This window comes from Panthera tigris, chromosome B3 (assembly GCF_018350195.1).
Source record: "Panthera tigris isolate Pti1 chromosome B3, P.tigris_Pti1_mat1.1, whole genome shotgun sequence".
Taxonomy (NCBI): Eukaryota; Metazoa; Chordata; class Mammalia; order Carnivora; family Felidae; genus Panthera; species Panthera tigris.
The window spans coordinates 18,783,500-18,806,494 of record NC_056665.1 but is presented as its reverse complement, the minus strand read 5'-3'; the positions used below and the strand labels follow the sequence as shown (position 1 = coordinate 18,806,494).

The following is a 22,995-nucleotide window of genomic DNA, read 5'->3' as shown; positions in this document are numbered from 1 at the left end:
TAGGTATTAGATAGGGCAGTTTACCAGAGTATAATATGGGCTATATCCTGTTTTTGTTTTGTCTTGTTTTCCTTCTTGCAGATTAAATCACAGGTAGCAATTTAGTAGGGACATAGAAGCTGCAATTAGTCTTTTGCCAGTCTTTAGCGTGAGAGCTTCGTTTTGAATTTTATCTACTGTTACCTTGTGCGACTGAACAATTATGTGAATTATGCACAACAACATAGCAGAAACTGTATGACTGAACACAGACTATTGGGTGTCCTGCCACTGGGGAGGCTTTGTCCGGCCCTTGCAATGTTGATCCACAATTGGTTTTTTTGTTGGTTTTTTTTGTTTATTTTTTGGTTTTTGGTTTTTTTTTTTTAATGTTTATTCATTATTTTGAGAGACAGAGAGCCCAAACCAAGTGGGGGAGGAACAGAGAGAGAAGGAGACACAGAATCCAAAGCAGGCTCCAGGCTCTGAGCTGTCAGCACAGACGCGGGGCTCAAACCCATGAACTGCGAGATCATGACCTGAGCTGAAGTCAGATGCTTAACCGACTGAGCCACCCAGATGCCCCCAAAATTGGTTTTAAATTTATTTTGATAGGTGCCTGGTGGCTCAGTCAGTTAAGCATCTGACTCTTGGTTTGGGCTCAGGTCATGATCTCATAGTTCGTGAATTCAAGCCCCGCGTTGGACTCTGCACTGACAGTGCAGTCTGCTTGGGATTCTCTCTCTTTCCCTCTTGTTGTGGCCCTTCCCTGCTTGCACGCTTGCTCTCTCTCTCTCTCTCTCTCAAAATAAATAAATAAAAATAAAAAAGAAATTTACTTTGAGGTATTAGTCATCAACATTAAAATCCCTGGTGATTTCACATAAAAGCTCTGTGTGTACACTTGGACTCTGGGGACCATCAGCCAGAGCTTGTTCATGGCCGCACTCTTGGGGGAGAGCATGTGCTTTTCTGTCCACCGCATCTGTAGCTCCTGCTTGTTTCCTCCACACTGAAGCTGAGGGCCAGTATGAAATTTTATTTTTTCTAGTGACGAGAAAATGGAAATATTTCTTGTACTGGTGTTGGAAAATGAAAGATCAAGAGAGCAAGTGTTTCAGAAAATTACAGAGCTAATTTCTCCGTGCTGGCTGAAAGAACTGTGGGTTTAATGTATAAAACCTGCCTGTGTGAAAAGAATACAACTTCCAATCCCACCACGAAACAGACCTGGTCCACTCAATCATGTTTGTTTCTTGTCTGGCCCAAGGAGAACTTCGAGTTTATGACCTTTGGGCTAATCGATCATCCATATTATTTCCAGATTTAAATAATAATTTCTGCCTCCCAGAAGAGAAGCCATCATCACTATTATATTCTGCAATCTTTACTTTTTTTTATGATTGGTATTATTTTGGACTCATTTGAAATAGGCTCTACATCTGATTAAATGTGAAAGTGATGGCCAACACCTGTTTGTGTCTTTCCTGTATTATCTTTTGGAGCCATCAGAAAGATCGTGTGAAAGAACAGAAAGTGCATTACCCTAAGTTCTTGTCCTTGCTTTCCTATTAACTTTAGGTCTTGGAAAACTTACTAACACGCTTGGTGTTCCAGCTTCTCATAGGAAAGATGAGGCAGTTGGATCTGATCAACATCTAAGCTATGCTTCTCTACCTGGTACCTGGGAAGCCCTCAATAAAACTTTGCTGATTGAGTGAGCTCACATCTGCAGCTTGAATGTATGGGTTGCTGCCAACTTACAGAGAATTGATCGTTTTTAGTAACTCAGAGTGCCGGGATACTAACAGCCTTTTCTTTTTTTTCCTGTGTATGTGTGTGCGTGATTCCATAAGCAAAAGAGGCAAATTCACTGTCCCAAGATCTAACACATGGTCTCTCTCCTCTCCAGTGCACAAACTCCTGTAAGCCAGTTGCACTGTCTCTTGACTGCTGGCCAATATGACTGCTCTTTATCACTTGTTCATTCATTTTATCGCCTTTCAGGCTGATATTTATGGACTGGCGAAGAAGTGTAACTTGACAGAGCGCCAGGTGGAAAGATGGTTTAGGAGTCGGCGGAATCAACAGAGGCCTTGCAGGATGAAAAGATTCCAAGAAGCTTGGTAAGTAGGACAGTTCAAGCTTTTGAAATGTCATGATTTTACATGGAGCAGGATGGTCATTTCAGAAAGAACATTGAAATTGGAGCAAAAGAAGGTTCGAACCCAGCTCTGTCACTGACCAGTTGGGTGTTTTAGGCTAGTCACCCATTGACCTTCTCTGCTTCAGTTTCCTTCTCCATGAAATGGGGCATGCTATGAACTCTCTGAAATGAATAGGACATATTATGTATTCACCTTGAAGTCCAGAAAAACAATACAAACGTCTTAACTGGTGTTTATTTTTTCTAGGGTAGAGGTTGGCCCTACTTCACAAGACTTTATCACCTGTTTCCAAGCACATTCCAATTATTATATCACATTATAAGAGCAGAAAATGAGACGGTGTCTGTTCCTCTGTCTCGCTTGGCTCCTCCCCCACCAGCCCCTCCACCCCTTGCCTGTGGACTGGATGGCCAATTCCTCTGGGTTTCCCAGTTGGTTTTAGCAGGGGAGTCAGGGTAGGCTAGGGTACCAAGTAAGATTTTTCAGAGCTGGCTACTTTGAATATGCTCTGCAGGCAGTGAGGCTGCATTGCACTTATTTTTGGTTTCATTTGGGCTCTGTGGGTTTTTTTCCCCCTCCTGTAGAATTTTGTTGTACTTTGGGTTACTCCCTTGGTGACAGAAATTGATACCTGTGTGAAAAAGGAACACTAGTTCACCACTCTTACTCTTTTCCTCCTCTTTTTTTTTCCTTTTTTCTTTTTTTTGAGAGAGAGAGAGTGCATGAGTGGGGGAGAGGGGCAGGGAAGAGAGAGAGGGAGAGAGAGAGAGAGAGAGAGAGAGTTTCAAGCAGGTCCCATGACCAGTGCAAAGCCCAATGTAGGGGCCTGATCCCACGACCCTGGGATCATGACCTGAGCCGATATCAAGAGTCAGATGCTTGGGCACCTGGGTGGTTCAGTCGGTTAAGCATCCAACTCTTGGTTTCAGCTCAGGTCATGATCTCATGGCTCATGAGCTCGAGTCCCACGTCAGGCTCTGGACTGGTGGTGCAGAGCCTGCTTCGGATTCTCTCTTCCTCCCCCACTCACTCTGTCTCTGTCTCTCTCAAAATAAATAAATAAACTTTAAAAAAAAGAGAGAGAGATGCTTAACTGACTGAGCCACCTAGGCACCCCCTTTTCCTCTGCTTTGCATCCAGACAAATGCTCATTTATTGGGTTGTGTTTGATTCCACACTGTATACACTAATAGCATCCCTTCCTTCTCCCTGTTTCTTACAGTTCTCTCATTGCCGGTGATTTTCACCAGATATATTATTTTATTTTAATGGTGAAGTGAATAGCGAGCTGATGTAAGAGTGTCAAATAAATAGAGTCTGAGGCTAAGCTGTAATGGCTTCCTTCAGTTTACCTGGATATTCCTGACTGATGTGATCTGGCTGTGATGCTGATCGTGTGTAGGAGTACAGCCCACGTCTTCAGGGTGTCTCAAAACAGTAATTTCTCATCACTGGCTTCCAATGGAAGTTCAATGTGAATGTCCTGGTTTGTTTTCTTTTCTTTTTTCTTAGTGTTTATTTATTTTTGAGAGAGAGAGAGAGAGAGAATGAACGGGGGAGGGGCAGAGAGAGGGGGAGACACAGAATCCAAAGCAGGTTCCAGGGTCTGAGCTGTCAGCATAGAGCCCAATGCGGGGCTTGAACTCACAAACCGTGAGATCATGATCTGAGCTGAAGTCAGACACTTAACCGACTGAGCCACCCAGGCAGCCCTCCTGGTTTGTCTTCTAACTAGCTCTTTGATTTTTAGCTCTTGAGAGATTAATATTGTTGCTACTGATGTCAGCTTGGCATGACAGAATCTCTTTAAACCATTAGTGCAAAACACTAAAAAGTCTCATATTACATATTACATCTTCCTGTTTGCCTACTGTCATTCATTAATTTTTTTCTAGTAAATGATTCTTATCTTAAATAAAGTCCCCAGGCAGGAATTAATTGTCTACTCCTGAGCTGGATCATGTGCCCCTGAAAGTCTGTGGTAATTTCTTATACATTACAGTGCCTTACAGCTTAAATTTTTTTTTAAATGTTTATTTATTTTTGAGACAGAGAGACAGAGAACGTGAGCAGGGGATGGGGAGAGAGAGGGGGAAACACAGAATCCGAAGCAGTCTCCAGGCTCTGAGCTTTCAGGACAGAGCCCCACGTGGGGCTTGAACTCATGAACTGTGAGATCATGACCAGAGTCGAAGTTGGAGGCTTAACTGACTGAGCCACCCAGCTCCCCAACAGTGCTGACTTACAGTTTATAAATAATTTTGCAGCCTCCCACCAATGGTGTGAAACAATCAGGAAAGGTGGAGCTAGCTCTGTGTAAGAAATGAAAATATTTTCAACTTACACAGTGCCTTATGTCAATGAAATCTCAATAAAAATGGAGAGGAAAAGAAAAAGAAATGAGAAACTACAGGTCCATCTTCTTAAAGGAATTTGCTTGAGATAACCTAGCTGTTGGCCGGGCTACTGCACTCATATCTTCTGACTCCTTTTGTGGTATTCTTTCTGCTCCATGGTACTGCCCCTTGACACCTAATGCTTACCTCTTAGCAAGGAGAAACCCACCATATCAGCTAACTGGTTGGGTCAACAAGGCCTAACACTTGGGAATCTGGCTGTCAATTAGCCTGCTGAAAGTCAGCCTAATAATTCAGGCCATGGAAGGGAATTTCAAATTGTCAACTATTCATCAGTCAGGCAAAGGAGAGGGTTATGTTGACAGTCTTCTCTGTATGTGGCACTCTCCCACATTGGGTGGAGTTCTAGATTTTAGGAGGGAAATAAAAGTGGAAGGCCTGGTCACTCGCCTTACACAGCTAATCAGGGAGACAAGACTATCACTTAGGAAACCACAACATCCATCCAGTGATTCCACCCCGATGGTGCATGAGCCTGTATACCTGTAGTTCACGGTCATGTTTAGATGCATTGTGGGCATTCAGAGGAGATGGTGTCAGTAAACCTGGATACGTTAGAGAAAGGGAGGTCAGACCAAGAGGAATGAGTTGGGATTTCCATGAGAAAAGAAATCAGGATTGGAGAGTAGCATGTTTCAAGTAAGGCAAAGACACAAAGCAGGAAATTCTACAATGTGTTCAGGAAGTAGGAGAGGGCCAACAAATAAAATTTAAGCTTTACCTTCTTCTTTAGAAATGTCACAAATTTCCTCTAAGTCAGAACACTGCTATTATAGACTAAATAAATAGACGAAAGCAAAATGCCAAGCTATTTAATTACACTTTATTGCACCAGCTATGGGATGTGCTATGGGAATCATACGAAGAGATACTTAGCCCCAGGCATTTTGGAAATCTCAGGAAATTTATTTCCCAACACCAAGCTTTTACAAATTATTCTCCAACAGGCAGAAACTCCTCTATAATATCAGGATGAACACCTTAAGTTTACTGTATTGTTTCCTTGGTTACTTTCTTTTTTTTTTTATTGAGGTATAGTTGACATATAATATTAGATTAGTTTCAGCTGTACAACATGGCGATTTGACATTTATATACATTCCAAAGTGATCACAACAATAAATCTAGCAACCATCTGCCACCATATAAAGTTGTTACAGTATTATTAACTACATTCCCTATGCTGCACATTGCATCCCCGAGTTTTACACACTTAATAACTGGTAGTTTGTACCTTTTAATCTCCTTCCTTTATTTCACCCATTCCCCTATACCCTCCCCTCTGGCAGACACCAGGTTGTTGTCTGTATCTGTGAGTCTGTTTCTGTTTTGTTTTATTTGTTCATTTGCTGTGGGTTTTTTTTTTTTTTTGATCCTACATCTAAGTGAAATCATATGGTATTTGTCTTTCCCTGTATGACTTATTTCACTTAGTATAATACCTTCTAGGTCCATCCACATTGTCACAAATGACAAGATTTCATTTTCATACATGTTCCACTGTGTGTGTGTGTGTGTGTGTGTGTATATATATATATATATACATATATATATATATGTATATATATATATATATATTCCATGTGCCCATGGACACATTCCATTGTGTCCATATATATCACATCTTCTTTATCCAGTCATCTGTTGATGGGCACTAGGTTGCTTCCATATCTTGGCTATTGTACTTCGTTACTTTTTAAAATAATGACCCCTAAGTCCTGTTCCTCAGAATTCAGGGTTTTAATCCACACTGCATCCTTTATTTTTAAAGCAAATTCCATATTACCTGACCACTTTTTAAAATAAGCATTTCCATCTAGCGGTGGGAAGTTTATTATGAAAATACCAGGTGATTCCCAGTACTCAATACCTGGAGCATTCCTCTGGCTGGGTGGGCTGCCATCTTGCCTTAGCTGACCCTAGGGCTGGTCCCTGCCTGCTCCACTGGGCCTTGCCCATTCCTGAGCCCTGTCACTGCCCTTGTCAGCTTCTGTTGCCATTGCCCGAATTTACTCTGTCCAGTCCCCCTGGCTGTACTTACTGTCTGAGCCTGACCAATCAGTTTCTGGATTTCCTCCCCCCCCCCCCTCCACCCACCCACCACCACCACCAAGAGATCGTTTTCCCTTGCGATTATATTTGTCTGCATCTTTCCTGGGAGAAAGGGAAGTTTTGCCAACTATTTCATCTGAAACCAGTGAAACAACAATGATAAGACCTTATCATTTGTCTTATAATTAGTGAAGGGCAGCCGCTCTCAAACTTCTTGGTTTGAAAGTGTCAAAGACCACAAAGAGCATTAGCTTGTGTGTGTTATGCCTACCGATATTGGAAATGAAAGCTGAGACATTTATAAAATATGAGAGTACACAAGCACACAGTGTATCAGCTCTTAGAGCAAAGATGGCGCCCCACGTCAGGTAGCCTCTGGAAATCACTGTATGCTTGTGAGGGGATGAGTGAAAATGGCAATAACACGGTGGTGGTGTTATGAAAATATTTTGATGCCAGGAATTCCTCGCACACACCTTGAAACCCCTGGGATGGTGTAATGCAACCTGACAAGACCAGTCCAGGAAAATGTTGACACTTGGGTTTTGTGCTTGCATCTGATGGTCACTGCACAGCCTCGGGGAGTTATGTGATCTCTCCCAACCTCTTTTGTCCTTTAGTGGTAGCCACCTTATCTGCCCTTTATCCATAATGAGGAGCTAATTACAGTTCCTAGTCCACAAACGTGAAGATAGAAATGTGATAACACACATGTGCTTAGCACAGTGCTTGGCACAGAGTCAAGAGGTCAGTAGATGTTGGTATATAATGAAGTATATGTGCTATGTACCCATCACGGACTTTAATTATTACCAACTGAAGGCAATCCTGTGTCATCTGTGTCCCTGACCTACTTTTCTCTCCTAGCACAGATTGTTTTTTGTGGATAAATTTTTTTTCTTTCAGTTTCACTGAGATACAGTTGACATATATCACTGTCTAAGTTTAAAGCACACAGTATGATGGTTTGACTTTCGTATATTATGAGATGATTACCACAGTAAGTTTAGTTAATGTCTGTCATCTCATCCAGGTACAAAAAAGAAAAAAAAAGTTTTTTTCCTTGTGATGAGGACACATGTCTACTGTCTTAGCATCTTGTCAGTACACCAGACAGCAGCATCAACTATCATCATCATGTTGTACATCACATCCCCAGTATTTGTTTATCCCATACTGAAAGTTTGTTTTTTTTGACCACCTTCAACCAATTATGACTGACGATTACTTTTTTTAAAAAATTTTTTTAATGTTTATTTATTTTTGAGAGAGAGAGAGAGACAGAGTGTGAGCAGGGTAGGGGCAGAAAGAGGGAGACACAGAATCTGAAACAGCTCCAGGATCTGAGCTGTCAGCACAGAGCTTGATGTGGGGCTCCAACTCATGGACCTTGAGATCATGACCTGAGCCAAACCTCAGATGCTTAACCAATTAAGCCACCCAGGTGCCCCTTGAGGATTACTTTTGACACAAATATCAGACATTATATGACTTCACTATAAATATTTCAGTATGTATCTCTAAGAGATACTCTGTTTTTTTAAACAAAATTGCAACACCAGTATCATACCTCAGAAAAACTGTAATAACAGTAAATATTTAATCAGTGTTCAGATTCCCTTGATTGACTCATAATTTTCTTTACAGTCTGTTTGTTTGAATTGGGATCTTAATAAAACCCACACAGTACAGTTGATTGATATGTCTTTTTAAGTCTCTGTTCATACATGAGGAAAAGATTTTCTTTCAAAATCTGCTTTTCAGAGACAAGACGAAAATCTGGCCACATGGAAACCTTTTCACTGGGGATTACATGGGGTGCAAATAAACGATTAGACTAATACTAATGTCAACCCATTGTCTATTGTGTGTCAAGAATTGGGTCTATCGTATGTCAGGTATGATACTAACGGTAATAATAGTAGTCACCTGTTGTTGCTTACTTCATACCAGATGCTTACTTTTCACAAATTAGCTTCAATTCTTTCTGCAGTTTGAGGTAATTTTTGTCATTCCCATTTTATAGGTGAAGAAATTAAGGCTAACCTACAGTTTCAGCCATTTAACAAGTGGCAGAGTCAGGATGTCACATTAGATTTGTCCGTGCATTCTTTCCAAACTGTCATACAAAGTGCGTTTCTCCTCAGATGTCAATCACCTTCACAAGATTTTTCTTTCTTTTGGCAGCTGGCGATTTACATTTTACTTAATAATGACTGTTGCTGGAATTGTATTTCTTTATGATGTAAGTTGTCTCTTTGATATTCTTTGACTGGAATTTGTCTTTAATTTTAAAAATTCTTGCCTGTGAATTCCTTGGAAAATAATATTCTCAGTAAAATAACCAGCTTTTATGCCTTTAAACTCATCCTAATGTCTAGAGAAGTCAGAAACCCTCAGGCTGTCTTTCAGAGCCTTTGTTAAGCTTTGAATTTGCAAATACTATTTTTTTTTTTTTTTTTTTTGCAAACATAAGTCTTAAACCTAATCTCTATTTCCACTCGCACAACCCATGTGCCAGCTACCCCTGAACTACTAACAATCCACTGAACACACTGGTATATCCTCACTTTTGGATTTTAGCACATTTCATCCCCTTTGCCAGAAACTTCTTGCCCTTCCCACCCCTATCTACCTGCCAAATCCCATCCCTGCCATATCGAATCCCACTTGTTCTATCAAGACTCGGTACTCACTCATCAGAAATCTTCCCTTCCCATATTTCCTTTGCATTGTCTGCTTAAATAGTTATTAAATGATTACCTCATTAAGTGATAGATAGTTCACAGAAAAAAAAAAGATGACCAGCTTTTAGAGATTTCTTTCAAGATATTTTTATTGCTGCAGAAACAGCAGTCTGGTTCGGAAGTAATATCGTTAGAGGTTTCGCTTGTTTGAATAATTCCCTGCATGAGACAGCAAGGTGTGTGGTCCCAGATTCACTGGAAGTCATAAGCATCACAGATATGTTGTATGGGAAGATGTACAAAGAGAGAGAGGTTCAGCAGGAGCAACAGTTTACTGTGCATGTGTGCCCCCATCAGTGACATCAGGAAGAGCTTATGTTTTCTGCTGAAATCTGCCTTTGACTCCAAAGACTTATTTTCTCTCCCTTGGTTCCTTTTTTTTTCTTTTTCAGAAACCTTGGGTTTATGACCTGTGGGAAGTGTGGAATGGCTATCCCAGGCAGGTAAGTCCCCTGTGATACGGTCCCTCCCTTATGTCAGCTTTGGGCCCCTTAAATTGTCCCATGAGTTAGGTCCGAGCCCCCTTCCTACTCTCTGTCCATGTCTGTGCAATTCTTTGGCTCTTTCTCTACTGAAGCTTACTCCTCCTTATTCCTTATTTACCCGTCACATGTGTTTTTCCTTTAGTCGGTTTATGGTTAATGCAATTACATATTTGAGTTTAAATCTAGTATCTTACTATTTATTTTCTATTTGTACCACCTAGTGCATTTCCTTTTATTGTACTCTCTTCTTACTTTTTTATGGGCCAGTCAAGTTTTTGAAAAAAAAATTATTATTCCACTTTTTTCTTTATATTAGCTTTTCAGTTAGCTTTTATTCTTTTAGTATTTATCCTAGAGATCACCATGTGCATTTTTAAATTATTGGATGGAGTCTAATAAAACGTAGTGCTCTTACCTCTTTCCAGCCACTGAACAGTCATTAGAATACTTTGTATATATCCCCCTCCTATTTCCTCCTTCAAATATTTAAAACCTGACAAGTCATTGCTATTATTGTTTTGTAAATCAGTTAAATCTCCCTCCCAATGCTATGCCTTATATCTTGCTTTTCCATGCTTCCATCTGGGATGATTATCCTTCTGGCTGAAGAAGTCCCTCTGGTTTGCTTTTCTGAGATGTTATCACTTTGCCTTCATTTTTTAGAGGATATTTTTCCTGGGTATAGAATTCTAGGTTAGCAGTGATTTTCCTTTAGCACTTTGAAAATGGCATTCCATTGCCTTCTGGATCCCATAATTTTCTTTAAGAATTCAGCTGTCAGTTTTTATTTTTGCCTCCTTGAACAAAATGTCTTTTTTCTCTGAGTTCTATATCTTGTCTTTGTCTTTCACATTTTATTATGATACGCATAAATGTGGTTTTCTTTGAATGTATCCTCTTTAATGTCCATAGTACTTCTTGAATCTGTGGTGTGATATCTTCAGTCAGTTTTAGAAAATCCTCAGCCATTGGGGCACCTGGGTGGCTCCGTCAGTTAAGCATCTGACTGCAGCTCAGTTCATGATCTCACAGTTCGTGAGTTCGAGCCCCATATTGGGCCCTCTGCTGTCAGCATGGAGCCTGTTTCAGATCCTTTGTTTCCCTCTTTTTGCCCCTCCCCTGCTTGCTCTCTCTCTCTCTCTCTCTCTCTCTCAAAAATAAATAAAACATTTTTTAAGAAGAAAGGAAAATTCTTAGCCATTACTTTAGTTCCTTTCTCTTTCTTTTCTCTTTCTGGAATTCCAGTTACAGGTGTACTAACATTCTAGACCTTTACACTAAGTCCCGTATGTCTCTTTTGCTTTTTCCAGTGTTTTCCATCCTCTTGCTTCTCTGAGCTTTAGTCTGTTGGGAGTTAATCCACCACAGATTTCTTGCATTTTTGCATGTCAAATGAAATGAAGCACAGCCTGCCTTTTGTTCTGTACTATCTTCTCAAGGATGTTTATATAACAGACAACCTGGGAAAATAGAAATGTCTCCTTCTGGAGCAAAGGGTAGGCATGTTACTATCTATTATGAAAGATTCAGGTTTCCTAGCTCAGTGTTCCTCTCTTGTAATACAACCCATTACATGTGCAGATGTCATCTGACCCTTTTTTTTAGCCCTACATGAATTAAGATGGGAGAACTGGCCCAAATATTGATACTCTGGCAACTACTATTACTGTGAATAATAAACTATTCTTTATCTCTGACCCAGGAGTTTCATATCTTTAATCATTATCCATGAAACTGTGGCAAGCTGTCCTGCAAGTAGGGTAAAATCTCAGATCCTTCACAGATCTGGATATATTGTATTTCGTGTCCTCTAGTTTGCTAGTGTCTTTTCTAGCAGTGTCTAAACTGCTGTTAAATATATCTTATAAATTATAGTTACTCTGTTTTCCAGTTCTCAAATTTTCATTTAATTCTTTTTTTAAATGGATTCCAGTTCTTTACTGAAATTTTCCACATATTAACCAAGTTTTCAAAGTTATTTTAAAGTCCTGGTCTGATGAATCCCATGTCTTCATCACCTATGGGTCTGTTCTATTTTCTTATTCTTATCTCCTTGTGCTTGATAACTTTCTATTGAATGATAGATATTGTATATGAAAAAGTATAGATGCTCAGGATAATATTATCTTCCTCTTGAGAAGATTTACTTTCACTTCAATTAGTTATAATAGAGACAGATCACCTTCATCTTATATGTGATTGAGTTGATTCAAGGTTGATTCCAGTCTTTTTGAGGGCAGATGTATTTACAACTTACCCATATTCCTAGGATATTTTCCTAGTGGTTTTAATAAAAGACTACAGCGTTTGCCAGGACTCTTCTTGCTTGGCTGGCCCTGAGTACCAATTTGCATCCTAGCAGTATGAGATTGCCAAAAGTCCATTTAACTTCATCTACTTCTTAGTCTCTGGGTCCATGCTGCTTATAAATTGACAAATACTCACTAATGCTATACACAGGTGTAGTTTTCTTTGAATTTATCCTCTTTAAGGTCTGTAGTACTTCTTGAATTAAGGATGCATTTGAAATAAAGGATTCACTTTTAATGCATTTTTCTCTTTGAACTCTTAGCTTCACAGGTTCTGGATGCCTTGGTTGCTCTTTGATGCCTTCTCACAGATATTTTTATGCATTTTACCCGGATTTTTTTTTAGTTATTCTCACTAGGAGAATTAGTCTCATAGGTGCTTGTCTGACATAGAAGAAAGCAGCAGCTGTCTCATTCTTTTATGGCCTTACTGAGGATGATTAGTTGACCAGAAAATTATTCCTTTTAATATGTTAGCTTCAGTATTAAAGAATCAAAGGTTAGGCCATAAGATACTCAGGCATTATGTAGGCCAAACTCCAGTCTTATTCTTCTGCTTCCAACTTACTCTGAACTTCTTAGGTATGTTAGTTATCTATTGGTACCTAACAAACCATCCTCAATACAGTGTCTTAAAACAACAACCATTTATTTGCTCGTGATTTGGGTTAACAATTTGAGCTGGGCTCAACTGAGCAGTTCTTTCTGTTCCATGTTGTGTTAAATGAATTCGTGCATGCATTTTTCAGTTGGTTGGTGGGTTGATTAGGGGATGGTTCATGTCCCTGGTGTCCTCATTCATATTTTTGGCGGTGGGCACCTTGATCCTCTACTTTGTTCTTATCAGCAGGATAGCTCAGGTTTCTTACCTGGTGATTATAGACTCTCTGCTTGCATCATATTTGCTTATGATCCCTTGACCAAAGCCCAAGATCAAGTTCATGGTCACATAGACTATACCAGTGCATGGATATCAGAAGGTGAAATTCACTGGAGGCATTAATGTAACAATCCATTACACCAAGTAATATATCAACTTACCTAAGATAGGCACCGCACACACATACACACACTATAACATTATTAAGTAAAATTCTAGATGTAGAAATTTTTTTTCAGAAGACATTTTTGGAGTATTTAAATAATTGTGTATATTTTATTACTGCCCTTTTTTGAGAATAGGCCAATTCTGATTACTTAACTGTCACCAGTAAAGAGGTTAGGACATCAAATTTTGAATAGTATTCAAGAAACATAAAACAAGGTAAATTATGGGAATAGCAGAACAGACTGGCCAGTATTCTTAAGGAAAGATTTTTGAATTTTTTTCCTAATTTAACTTTTAATCAACTAAAATAATGCAATCACACCTGTGGTAGTTTTATTAACTTTTTTTTTTAAGTGTTTATTTATTTTGAGAGAGTGAGAGAGAGAGCATGCATGTGCACATGTCAGTGGGGGAGGGGCAGAGAGAGAGGGAGAGAGAGAATCCCAAGCAGGCTCTGAGCTGTCAGCACAGAGGGCTTGATCTCATGGTTCGTGAGATGATGACCTAAGCCAAAATCAAGAGTCGAGTGCTTAACCGACCAAGCCACCCAGGCACTCCATAGTTTTATAAACTTTTAAATAAAACATTTAACTTGATTTTGGAATTTTTATCTACCCTTTTAGAAATAAAATGCCTTGAAATATTATCTTTGATTCCTTTTCAGAAATTGAAATCTTAAAGCATTGTAATTTTGTGGAATTAAATAGGTATAAACAATAGTTTAATGCCTTATAATGAGTTATTGATGATGCTAAAGCAGTGAATTTTTCTCATTTCTCATTTTCCTCAGCCCTTGCTGCCTTCTCAGTACTGGTACTACATTTTGGAGATGAGTTTTTATTGGTCTCTGATATTTAGCTTTGGCTCTGATGTCAAGAGGAAGGTAAGTATCTTGTTTATAAAACTACTTGTACTTCTTCAAAAATTTTTACCCTCCCCCCCAAATCTTAGTCTTTAAATTGTATTCTTCCATGTGTGTAGTTTCAGTTCATAGCCTTTTTGCATTTTATATAGCACACAGATTAATGCAAATCTTGCTCATACTTTGGTGCCTTGGCAGGTTTTTGTAGTGGAACATTAGAGAAACTTTAATGTGGAACCCTCCCCCACCCCGCCTTTTGTTCAGTGAGAAGAGAACTCTCCGTTATGTGATCTGTTTTTTTCTTTTGGTTTGGGAATTTGATGTTCTTTAGGTCCTAGTAGTTTTAATTCTGCGGCCACATCCTTTAGTTGATTACAACCTACCTTATGTAATTCTTTGATGTACTCAAAAGGTTTTAAAAACATGCTGTCCTTAATTCATCCAAGATCTTTACAAGGAAACTTTGTTTCAGGCATGATTAGTTTTGCTTTATATGCAGGGAAATTGAGTTACAGGCATGTTAAATGTATCCTCCCACATAACAAAGTGAGGCATTTTAAGAACTGTTTAGGAACGATTTGCTGGTAAAGAAAACCATATTAGAATCTCAATGCAATCACAAGATTTCATCATCTATGTTAGCAACACATATCAAATGATACTCTTGGCATATACTTCATATGGTATTCTCTATTTAAAAGTCAGTTTGTAACAAAATTTGTGTGATAAGTAAAGTTAAGTTGAACTCAGTTTTAAGGCGATAAGACCAATTGGCTTGAATAAATGATGTTTGGGGGTGTGATGGTGTCCACTGTCCACATTAAGGGGTTCAATCAACTGCAGTTAACTGGAGATCTAACAGAAAACTTCTGGAATGTAAGTATAAGAACATATTATGAAAAAATCTGATAGAAACAATCTCCTTCCCACACACTTAATAATAGCTGTGGATTAACTGTCATTAACTTTAGTTTGGGCTAAGAATACATCAAAATGAAATTGTTTGAGCCATTTTCTCAAGGGAGAGAATTGAAAATAATCACTTTTTAGAAGGTCTTCATAGATATACTAAGGTGGGTTGATCCTATAACTATCCTGTCTTTCTCCCACCTTTGATTTTTCAGTAGTTGGTTTCTCTTTATTACATACAAGTGCATTGGGTACCTTTTCAAAATTAAATGTAAATATATGTCATATATTTGTAAATACATGTCTTCAGAGACATGCGAGACATACAACTATCGGGAGGGGGGTAAAACACAGGCTCTGGAATTGGAACGCCTGGGTTTGAATCTGTGACTTCACCACTCACTAACATCTCAAGCTAACTGGCCAAACCCCCTGATCTTCATTTTCTTATCTGTAAAATAGAGCTAAAAATAGTTCCTGTCTCTGGTTATTATGAGAATTAAGCAGATTCACCCATACAAAGCACTTCTTGGTATACAGTAAGTGCTCAATTAGTTAGGCTGTTATTAGTAGTATCATATTTACTCTTTTACTTTGGCTACAAGGAAACTGAAATCTTTAAGTTTTTTTAAAACATCTTTATTGAGGTGTCTGCATACTACAATCCATTCATCTAAAGTACATAGTTCAGTGGTTTTGAATATATCCACAGAGCTGTGCAATCATCACCATAGTCAGTACTAGAGCATTTTTGTCACCCCCAACAAGAAATCCTGTACCTTTTTGCAGTCACTCCCCATTCCTCCTAACTTCCTCAGCCCTAGGCAACCACTAATCTACTCTCTGTCTTTGTGGATTTTCCTCTTCTGTATATTTCGTATAAATTGAATCATATAACAAATCGTTTTTTGTGTCTGGTTTTCACTTAACATAATGTTTTCAAGGTTCATTCATGTTGAAGCATGTATCCATACTTCATTCCTTTTAATTGCTAAATAATAGTCCACTGTATGGATATACTACATTTTATTCATCTGTTTATCACTTGATGGCTATTCGGGATGTTTTCTTTTTTTGGCTGCCAGCAATAATGCTGCTGTGAACATTCATAGGCCAGTTTTTGCATGGAGATATTTTTATTTCTCTTGGGTCTATACCTAAGAGTGGAATTGCTGGGCTATATGATAATTTTATATTTAACCTTTTGAGCAACTACAAGGTAGCCGTAGCATTTTACATCCTACCAGCAATATATAAGCATGCCAGTTTTCTACCTCCTTGCCAACACTTGTTATTTTTCTTCATCATTTTTATTATAGCCATCCTAGTGGGGATGAAGTGGTTTTGATTTACATTTTCTTGACAGCCCATGGGTTGAGTGTCTTTTTTGTGTACTTGTTGGCCATTTGTATATTTTGTTTGCAGAAAACCTTTTAAGGTTTTATGTTCAATTGTAATAGCTTTCTTTAGCCTAGATTTGCTAATATATTTGTTACACTTTCATTTGTTACTTGTTTCATATGCAGCAACTCTTATTTTAATGGTTGTATAGTTTCACTATATTGTGTATCTGTCTTTTTCCCTTGTTGGAATTAGACAGGGAATAAGTGATAGATGTAAATATACACAGGAATATACTCATGTGTGTATGTATATGGGATGGGATGTGTATGTATATCCAGTGTGAGGCAGTGGAAAGATGTTAGGAGATGTTTAGGATTTAGATGACAACTATTCAATGCTGTCTCAGAGTTCAGTGACTTCAGTGATGCGGATAATATGTGCTAGTTCCCTTGCAAGGATTGTGTTTAAGAATTAAAGTGAAAGCATTTTACAAATTTCAAAAAGGTGCAGATGTAAGTTACTGGTTTTTTTTTTTAAATATTGTTGTTGTTGTTGTTGTTGTTGTTGTTAGCTCTTCCAGTGATTAGGAAATAACTGCATTTGCTTAATAGCCGCTATTTTCCTCTCATTATATAGGATTTTCTAGCTCATGTCATCCACCACCTGGCTGCTATTAGTTTGATGAGCTTCTCTTGGTGTGCTAATTATATCCGCAGTGGGACCCTCGTGATGATCGTGCATGACGTGGCTGACATTTGGCTGGAGGTAAACTTTTGCCATTAAAAAAAGTAATAACAATACCACGTCCCGGGTTTTTGTGTCTCGTCCCAGGAAGAATTGTCTGTGAGTGATTTAGCAGGGCTCTCTGTCGTGAAAACACCCGAAGTCTCAGGATGTCTCCGGGCTTAAAGAAAGGAAATCTTTTAGTTTTTAGTTTCCATCCTTCTCCAGGGTACTTGAGAGAGGTTAACTCATGGGATCCCACTTGCAAAAGTCGCACGCAGATACTAGCTCACAAAGTACACTGATGTCTCTGAGGAAGGAATGAACTCTAGTCTTTGAAAAGGAAACCTTGGATTTGTGGCATTATGGATTCTTAATATTGGATGATACCATATATTTCCTTAAGCCAAAGATGAACACCCATTGGATGCTTGCACTCCCCCACACGGATGGTCCTCCAGCTTTAAGGAATGAGAGCTGATGTTTATTTAAATGACATTTCTTTTCTAAGGACGGAATGTTTTGGAGCAGGGGACATTAAAGCAAGAGTCTTCTTAATCCCAAACAACACAAAATATGAGAAACAAAACAAAATTAGGATTGTTTTCTCTACATGTTTCTGTTATGTATTGGTTCCCGTTTGCCCTGAGGCAGTGATCCGAGGGTCCTCTTCCCGGCCAGCTCTCCTGCTGTACTTAGGGTCACATTTCCCAGAGCCACTTAGTGTGTCCTTTAAATACCTTCGCTTATAATACAGCTGAGGAAAACGATGCCAACCTGTTTCATGTTCAGGATCGCCTGAATATAGGTTGGTATGGAAGAAATTAAATTTGATAGGATCTTGTTTTTCTAGAGCAGCGTTCACCAAACTTTTTGGTGAAGAGCCAGATAGTAAATCTCGCCTTGTGGGCAACATAGGATCTCTTGCCATATATTCTTTTTGTTTTTTATTTTCTCATACCCCTTTAAAAAGTGAAACCCATCCTTAAGGAGTGACAAGCTTTAGCCCATAGGCTGGACTGTAGTTTGCTAAACCCTTTTCTAGATGTAACCAGAAGTCATTTGAAGCTATTTTGAAGCAACTGGCTACTGTTAAAACATCAGATGTGCACAGAATTTTGTTTCTTCTATGCAATTGCAGTTAGACATGTAAATCCCATTCTAAAGGTCTGGATTATTCAGGGCAGCAGATGGCTTAGCAAAAGAAGGATTATGCCAGTTTTCTCATGTATCGCTGTCTGAATGTAGCCATCTCTGTTATATTACCTCCTTCTCTGATCATATCTCGGTAACCCTGCCTGTAAATTAAAACCATATTGGCCATGACTTAAGAATTTTATGCTACTCTGTTGCTTCTAAGCCCTCTAGCCTTTGGTGTACATCCACTGTAAAACAGCTTCACTGTGTTGTTAAAAGGGAGTTAGCTGTTGGGACTGGGAATAAGCACTGGGCTGTCCCTGTCCACCCTCCCCCACCTTATCACTGACACGATAGAACTCCCTGGGTGATTTGGGCAAATCACTTAATGCTTTGTTTTCTGTCCTCAGCTGTAATATGAGAAGTCACATCTACCCCTTAGGGTATATTGTGAAATTTAGCTCATTACTGTTTGGAAATGTTCTGGGGTTCTTAGGTGAAAAAAAAAAAAAAAAAGAACAGAAGAAAAATGAAATGTCAAACTCAGAGGTCCCTTCGTGAATAAACTATGAGAACAGCTTCATGTTGTTAGTGATCATGAATCATTTCTGATTCACAAGCCATGATCTAACTTGAGGTTGGACGAGCAAGGCCAGTACCTTCCACCAGCTGGGAAGAGGCAGCATGAAGTAGTGGAATGGGGCTCATTTTTTTATATTTTCCAGAGGGTGCCTAGTCCACAGCTTCCTTGAGTAGTTGGTTTTAGTGTTTGTCTTCTTGGGCAAGTTCTATCTGAACCCAGACGTGGTACAACTTTTGCCCCTGTTTAGACCCTCCTAAAGATGGTGCCTATTGATCTTTCAGATTCCTCAAGAGAGTTGGTAGGTCATTTTCTTAGCTCTTTCTTTGCAAGGAAAAATAGCCCCAATATCTATGATCACTCTTACTCAGAAGGTGCCTTTGCCTTCTTCAAGCATCTTCCTGACCCTCTAGTTTTCCACACGTTCAAGTTTGGATCCAGGACCCAACCCTTTAATGGTATCATCGTATCATTTCGTTTATGAATATTTAATTGAAGAATTTTATACTAAATCACTTTATCTGAACGCAGTTGCTTTCTTTTGTTTTCAGTCTGCGAAGATGTTTTCTTATGCTGGATGGAAGCAAACTTGTAACACGCTGTTTTTCATCTTCTCCGCCATATTTTTCATCAGCCGCCTCGTTGTCTTTCCCTTCTGGTGAGTAGACAAGGTGCTGTACCATGACTTTGGTCACTGTGCTGAGGTGGCCTTGGCATGTTGTCGAAGTCAGAGTGTTGCCCTCTCCTCCTTACACTGATGTCCAGTCGTTAGTGCCAAGTTCAGTTGGAAACACTAATGTGAAGGGGCCATTTTTATAAATAATTAAAACAACACCTTCCAGCGTGGAAAAGGCTTATTACAAAAGGAGGTGGGAAATGTGTAACCCAATGGGTAAGCAGCAGCTCTGACTCTATGTTTTGTTTTGTGAATATGGATCTTTGTGATTAACAGCTTTTCCAGTTATTCAGTGAAATATCATTGGCCAATCAGCAGCTCTTTGAAAGAGAGGCATGTTCTATGTTAAAAATAACAGTAATTGTGGTCACCATTAATTGAATGCCAGACACTGGATTAGGCCCTTTGTATAATTTGGCTCTAGTCTATACAACAAATCATAAAGATAGGTATTACCAGTCCTACTTCACAGATGAAGAAAGGGATACTGATTTCATTCTCCATGATCACTGGCCCTAACAAAGTTCTGGATATCTTTTCAATATTGATCGGCTCTCGATCAGCCTGTTGATTTTATTTAGTCAAGGGCAAGGATTGAAGAACTTATATAGTGTCTCCCCTGACAGTCATCCCTTTGACAAGCATACTTTTCCACGTGTTGATTGACAGGAACCAGAGGACAAATGTGAGGAAGTCTTTGATGGTTTGGAAGAAAGAACTTATAACCAGCCATAGTTTGGGGCTGGACTAGGAGTTTCAGATCCTCTCAGCAGAAAAGTTAGTGTCATTGAAGATCCTGGGTTGCAGGGGAAGGGGATGGAGACCCACTTCCAGGCCTGGTTCCTAGTGGGTGGACAGCATCCTTGACTAGACCCCAGGGAAGTCTGGTCAGAGAGGTCAAGGGATGCTGCCCTCCCTATGGAAGCCAGCTACAGCTTTAAACATAGACCAATATCTTACTTAGACATTTTCTGGAGAGGAGCAGCAGCATGTGGTAGTTAAGTTCATGGATGCAAGTTGGGTGTGGATTCAAATCCTGGCCCCACACTTACTACCTGTGTAATCTTGGACATATTAGATATTTCCTTGTGCCTCAGTTTTCTCATATGTAAAATGTAAGCGTTGTCACAAGGCTTAAATAAAATAATACATATAAAATAGTTCAGAATGACATCTGAAACATAGTAAGGACTCAGCAAATGTCAGCTATGTTTGCTGAAGTTATTAATAATTCTCCAAGAATTTGAAGTTTCATCTAGAATCATCTAGATGATTCATCTAGAATTTTCACCTAGAATCAAATGTGAGGTCCATCTTTGAAATACTCTCCTTGGTTGAAGAATCACATTATCCTCACTTTTGCTTTGGTTGAGCAAGTGTGTTTATGAAATTATAATATTGTATGATAGCAATTATTGATAGGATAAGTACTGACTTTCAGGTAACTGTTGACTTACGGCTTTTCAGTGTGAATTTTATGATGCTATAAATCCAGCATTTGTCCATCGATTCCTCTTATTATGTTCCAAAGACACCATGCGTTCCAGTTATCTGTTGCTACATAATAAACCATCTGTACACTTAGTGGCTTAAGACAGTGTTTAAGGAGCTTTTTTTGTAAAGGGCCGTAGAATAACTATTTTAGGATTTAAGGGCTACATATGGTCTCTGTCACATATTATTCTTTGCTTTGTTTTGTTTCTTTTACACCCCTTTAAAAATGTACCAAACCCAGATGATCTCACAGGCTGTAGAAAAACAGGTTGCAGGCCAGATTTTACCACCAGGCCTCAGTTTGCAGACCTCTCTTTTAAAAAAAACAACACTTATTGATTATTATTATTATTATGACTTACGGGTTTGGGAGTTGACCAACCTCAGCTAGGTGGTTTTCATTTAGAGTCTCTTCATGTGGTTACAGTCAGATGTGGCCAGAATTGGACTCTTCTTAAAGACTTCCACACTCCACATGGTTGAGATAACACACATAGGATCAATTGGTTGATGCTGATGGCTAGTTGGGACCTTGGGTAGGCCTGTCAGCTGGCGTACCCTCCATTGGCCTGACCTCCCCATAGCATGGCAGCCGGATTTCAATAGTGAGCAGCTCATAAGAGAGCTAGGCAGATGCTGTGTCTCCTTTTATAACCCACCTGCAGAAGTACCATCATGCCACGTCCGACCTCTTGTTCTTCATTGGATCCAGGTGACTAAGCCGAGCTCATATTTGAGGGAAGGAAAATTAGACTCCATTTATCCACAGGAGTAGTTTCAAAGAATTTGCGGGGATATTTTAAAAAGCATACACCGTGGAAGCTCTCAGTGCAGGGAACTCTCTGAGAAGCTTCTAAGTGTTGCTGCTGTGGTTGGCTTTTGATTTAGCAATGAAGGACATTAACCTCAGACATTCCCATGATGTCTTAAATCAACAAGCAAGCTTACTCTTGCCCAGAAAACAACCAAACATCATGCTGGGGTTGAGGGATTGTGGAGGTGGTGTGTGAACTTTCCCACATACCCTCGTCTTTAAAAATCCTAGATTTAAGTCATTCCCTTGCCAGCATTTCTGCATTTCAAGGAGAATTAGTTGCATGTATTTGGCATTTTCTTGATCTTGATACTTCGCTGACTTCACCAGCCCACTGCAGAGGGCAGCCAATACCACGGTTTGCTGTCTTCAGGGAGTTGGATTGCAAATAAACCAGTATTAACAGACTTGACTGTAAAAATCGTTTTGCTGGTAAAAATTTTTCTGCGCTGACGTTGACTGGTCCTCATTGGAAGGTTGAGGAAAACTTCACCAAGCTATTGGAAGTTTGGGTGATTGGTTCTTGATGGTTTTTGAAAGAATCAGTTGCAGTGTGTTACTCTAGCTTAAATAGTGTTCCCATCAGCTTGAACGTGTTACACAATCATCTTGCGGTGCCAAAGAGGAAAAGTCAGTTCCTTGTTGTTAGCCTGACTCCAAGCATCTGTCTAAAATGTGTAACTGTAGATTCAATTTTCAAGGATATTTTATTAGTTCAGTTTTGGGGGGGATGGAATTTACTACGGACCAAACAATGTGCAGATGATCGACCTATTTCCAGATTCAGACATTTTTGAGGTGCCGTGGGAGGCAGCTGGCCATCAGTTGCTCTGTTCCTCCCAACTGTTTTTGTTGCACCTTTTGTGGTAAGATGAAGGGCTGAGTGGGGAGAAAGCTGACCCCTCTGAAATGTATCCAGAAACTTTGAGAGAAAGAACTAGAGCTTGTCCATTACACATGTCTTTCCCTTTCTTTCACTTTCCCTACATTTTCCCTAGCCTCAAGCATATTTGCTGTTGTCTGATCGCTTTCTCTTTGTATTAGTACAACTGTGCCTTCTCTTCTCTCCTCCTTTTTTCCGGAATCTTACTTAGCCAGTTCTTACTCAATCAGTGTCAGCAAGAAGTAATTACATTGTTTTTTAAAATACTGTTCCTCTCAACATTAGGCAGGAATTCCAACTGGCCTTGGTCAAATTACTTTAATCTAACTGCCTACTTACCTCATTTGTTTGCATTTTTATTCAAAGCC

General features: G+C 39.3%; 1 protein-coding gene across 8 annotated transcripts in view; it reads left to right on the top strand.

Moving 5' to 3' along the window:
- The window catches only part of CERS3 (ceramide synthase 3), a 120,198-nt gene that overhangs the window by 54,609 nt on the left and 42,594 nt on the right, over nt 1-22,995 (top strand). For all 8 annotated transcript variants that reach the window (XM_042988197.1, XM_042988196.1, XM_007095854.3 and 5 more), the window contains 6 exons: nt 1,987-2,105; nt 8,804-8,861; nt 9,756-9,806; nt 13,996-14,088; nt 16,957-17,085; nt 19,312-19,418. In XM_042988197.1, coding sequence (XP_042844131.1) covers nt 1,987-2,105; nt 8,804-8,861; nt 9,756-9,806; nt 13,996-14,088; nt 16,957-17,085; nt 19,312-19,418 — 557 coding nt within the window. The remainder of the gene's footprint in view (nt 1-1,986; nt 2,106-8,803; nt 8,862-9,755; nt 9,807-13,995; nt 14,089-16,956; nt 17,086-19,311; nt 19,419-22,995) is intronic.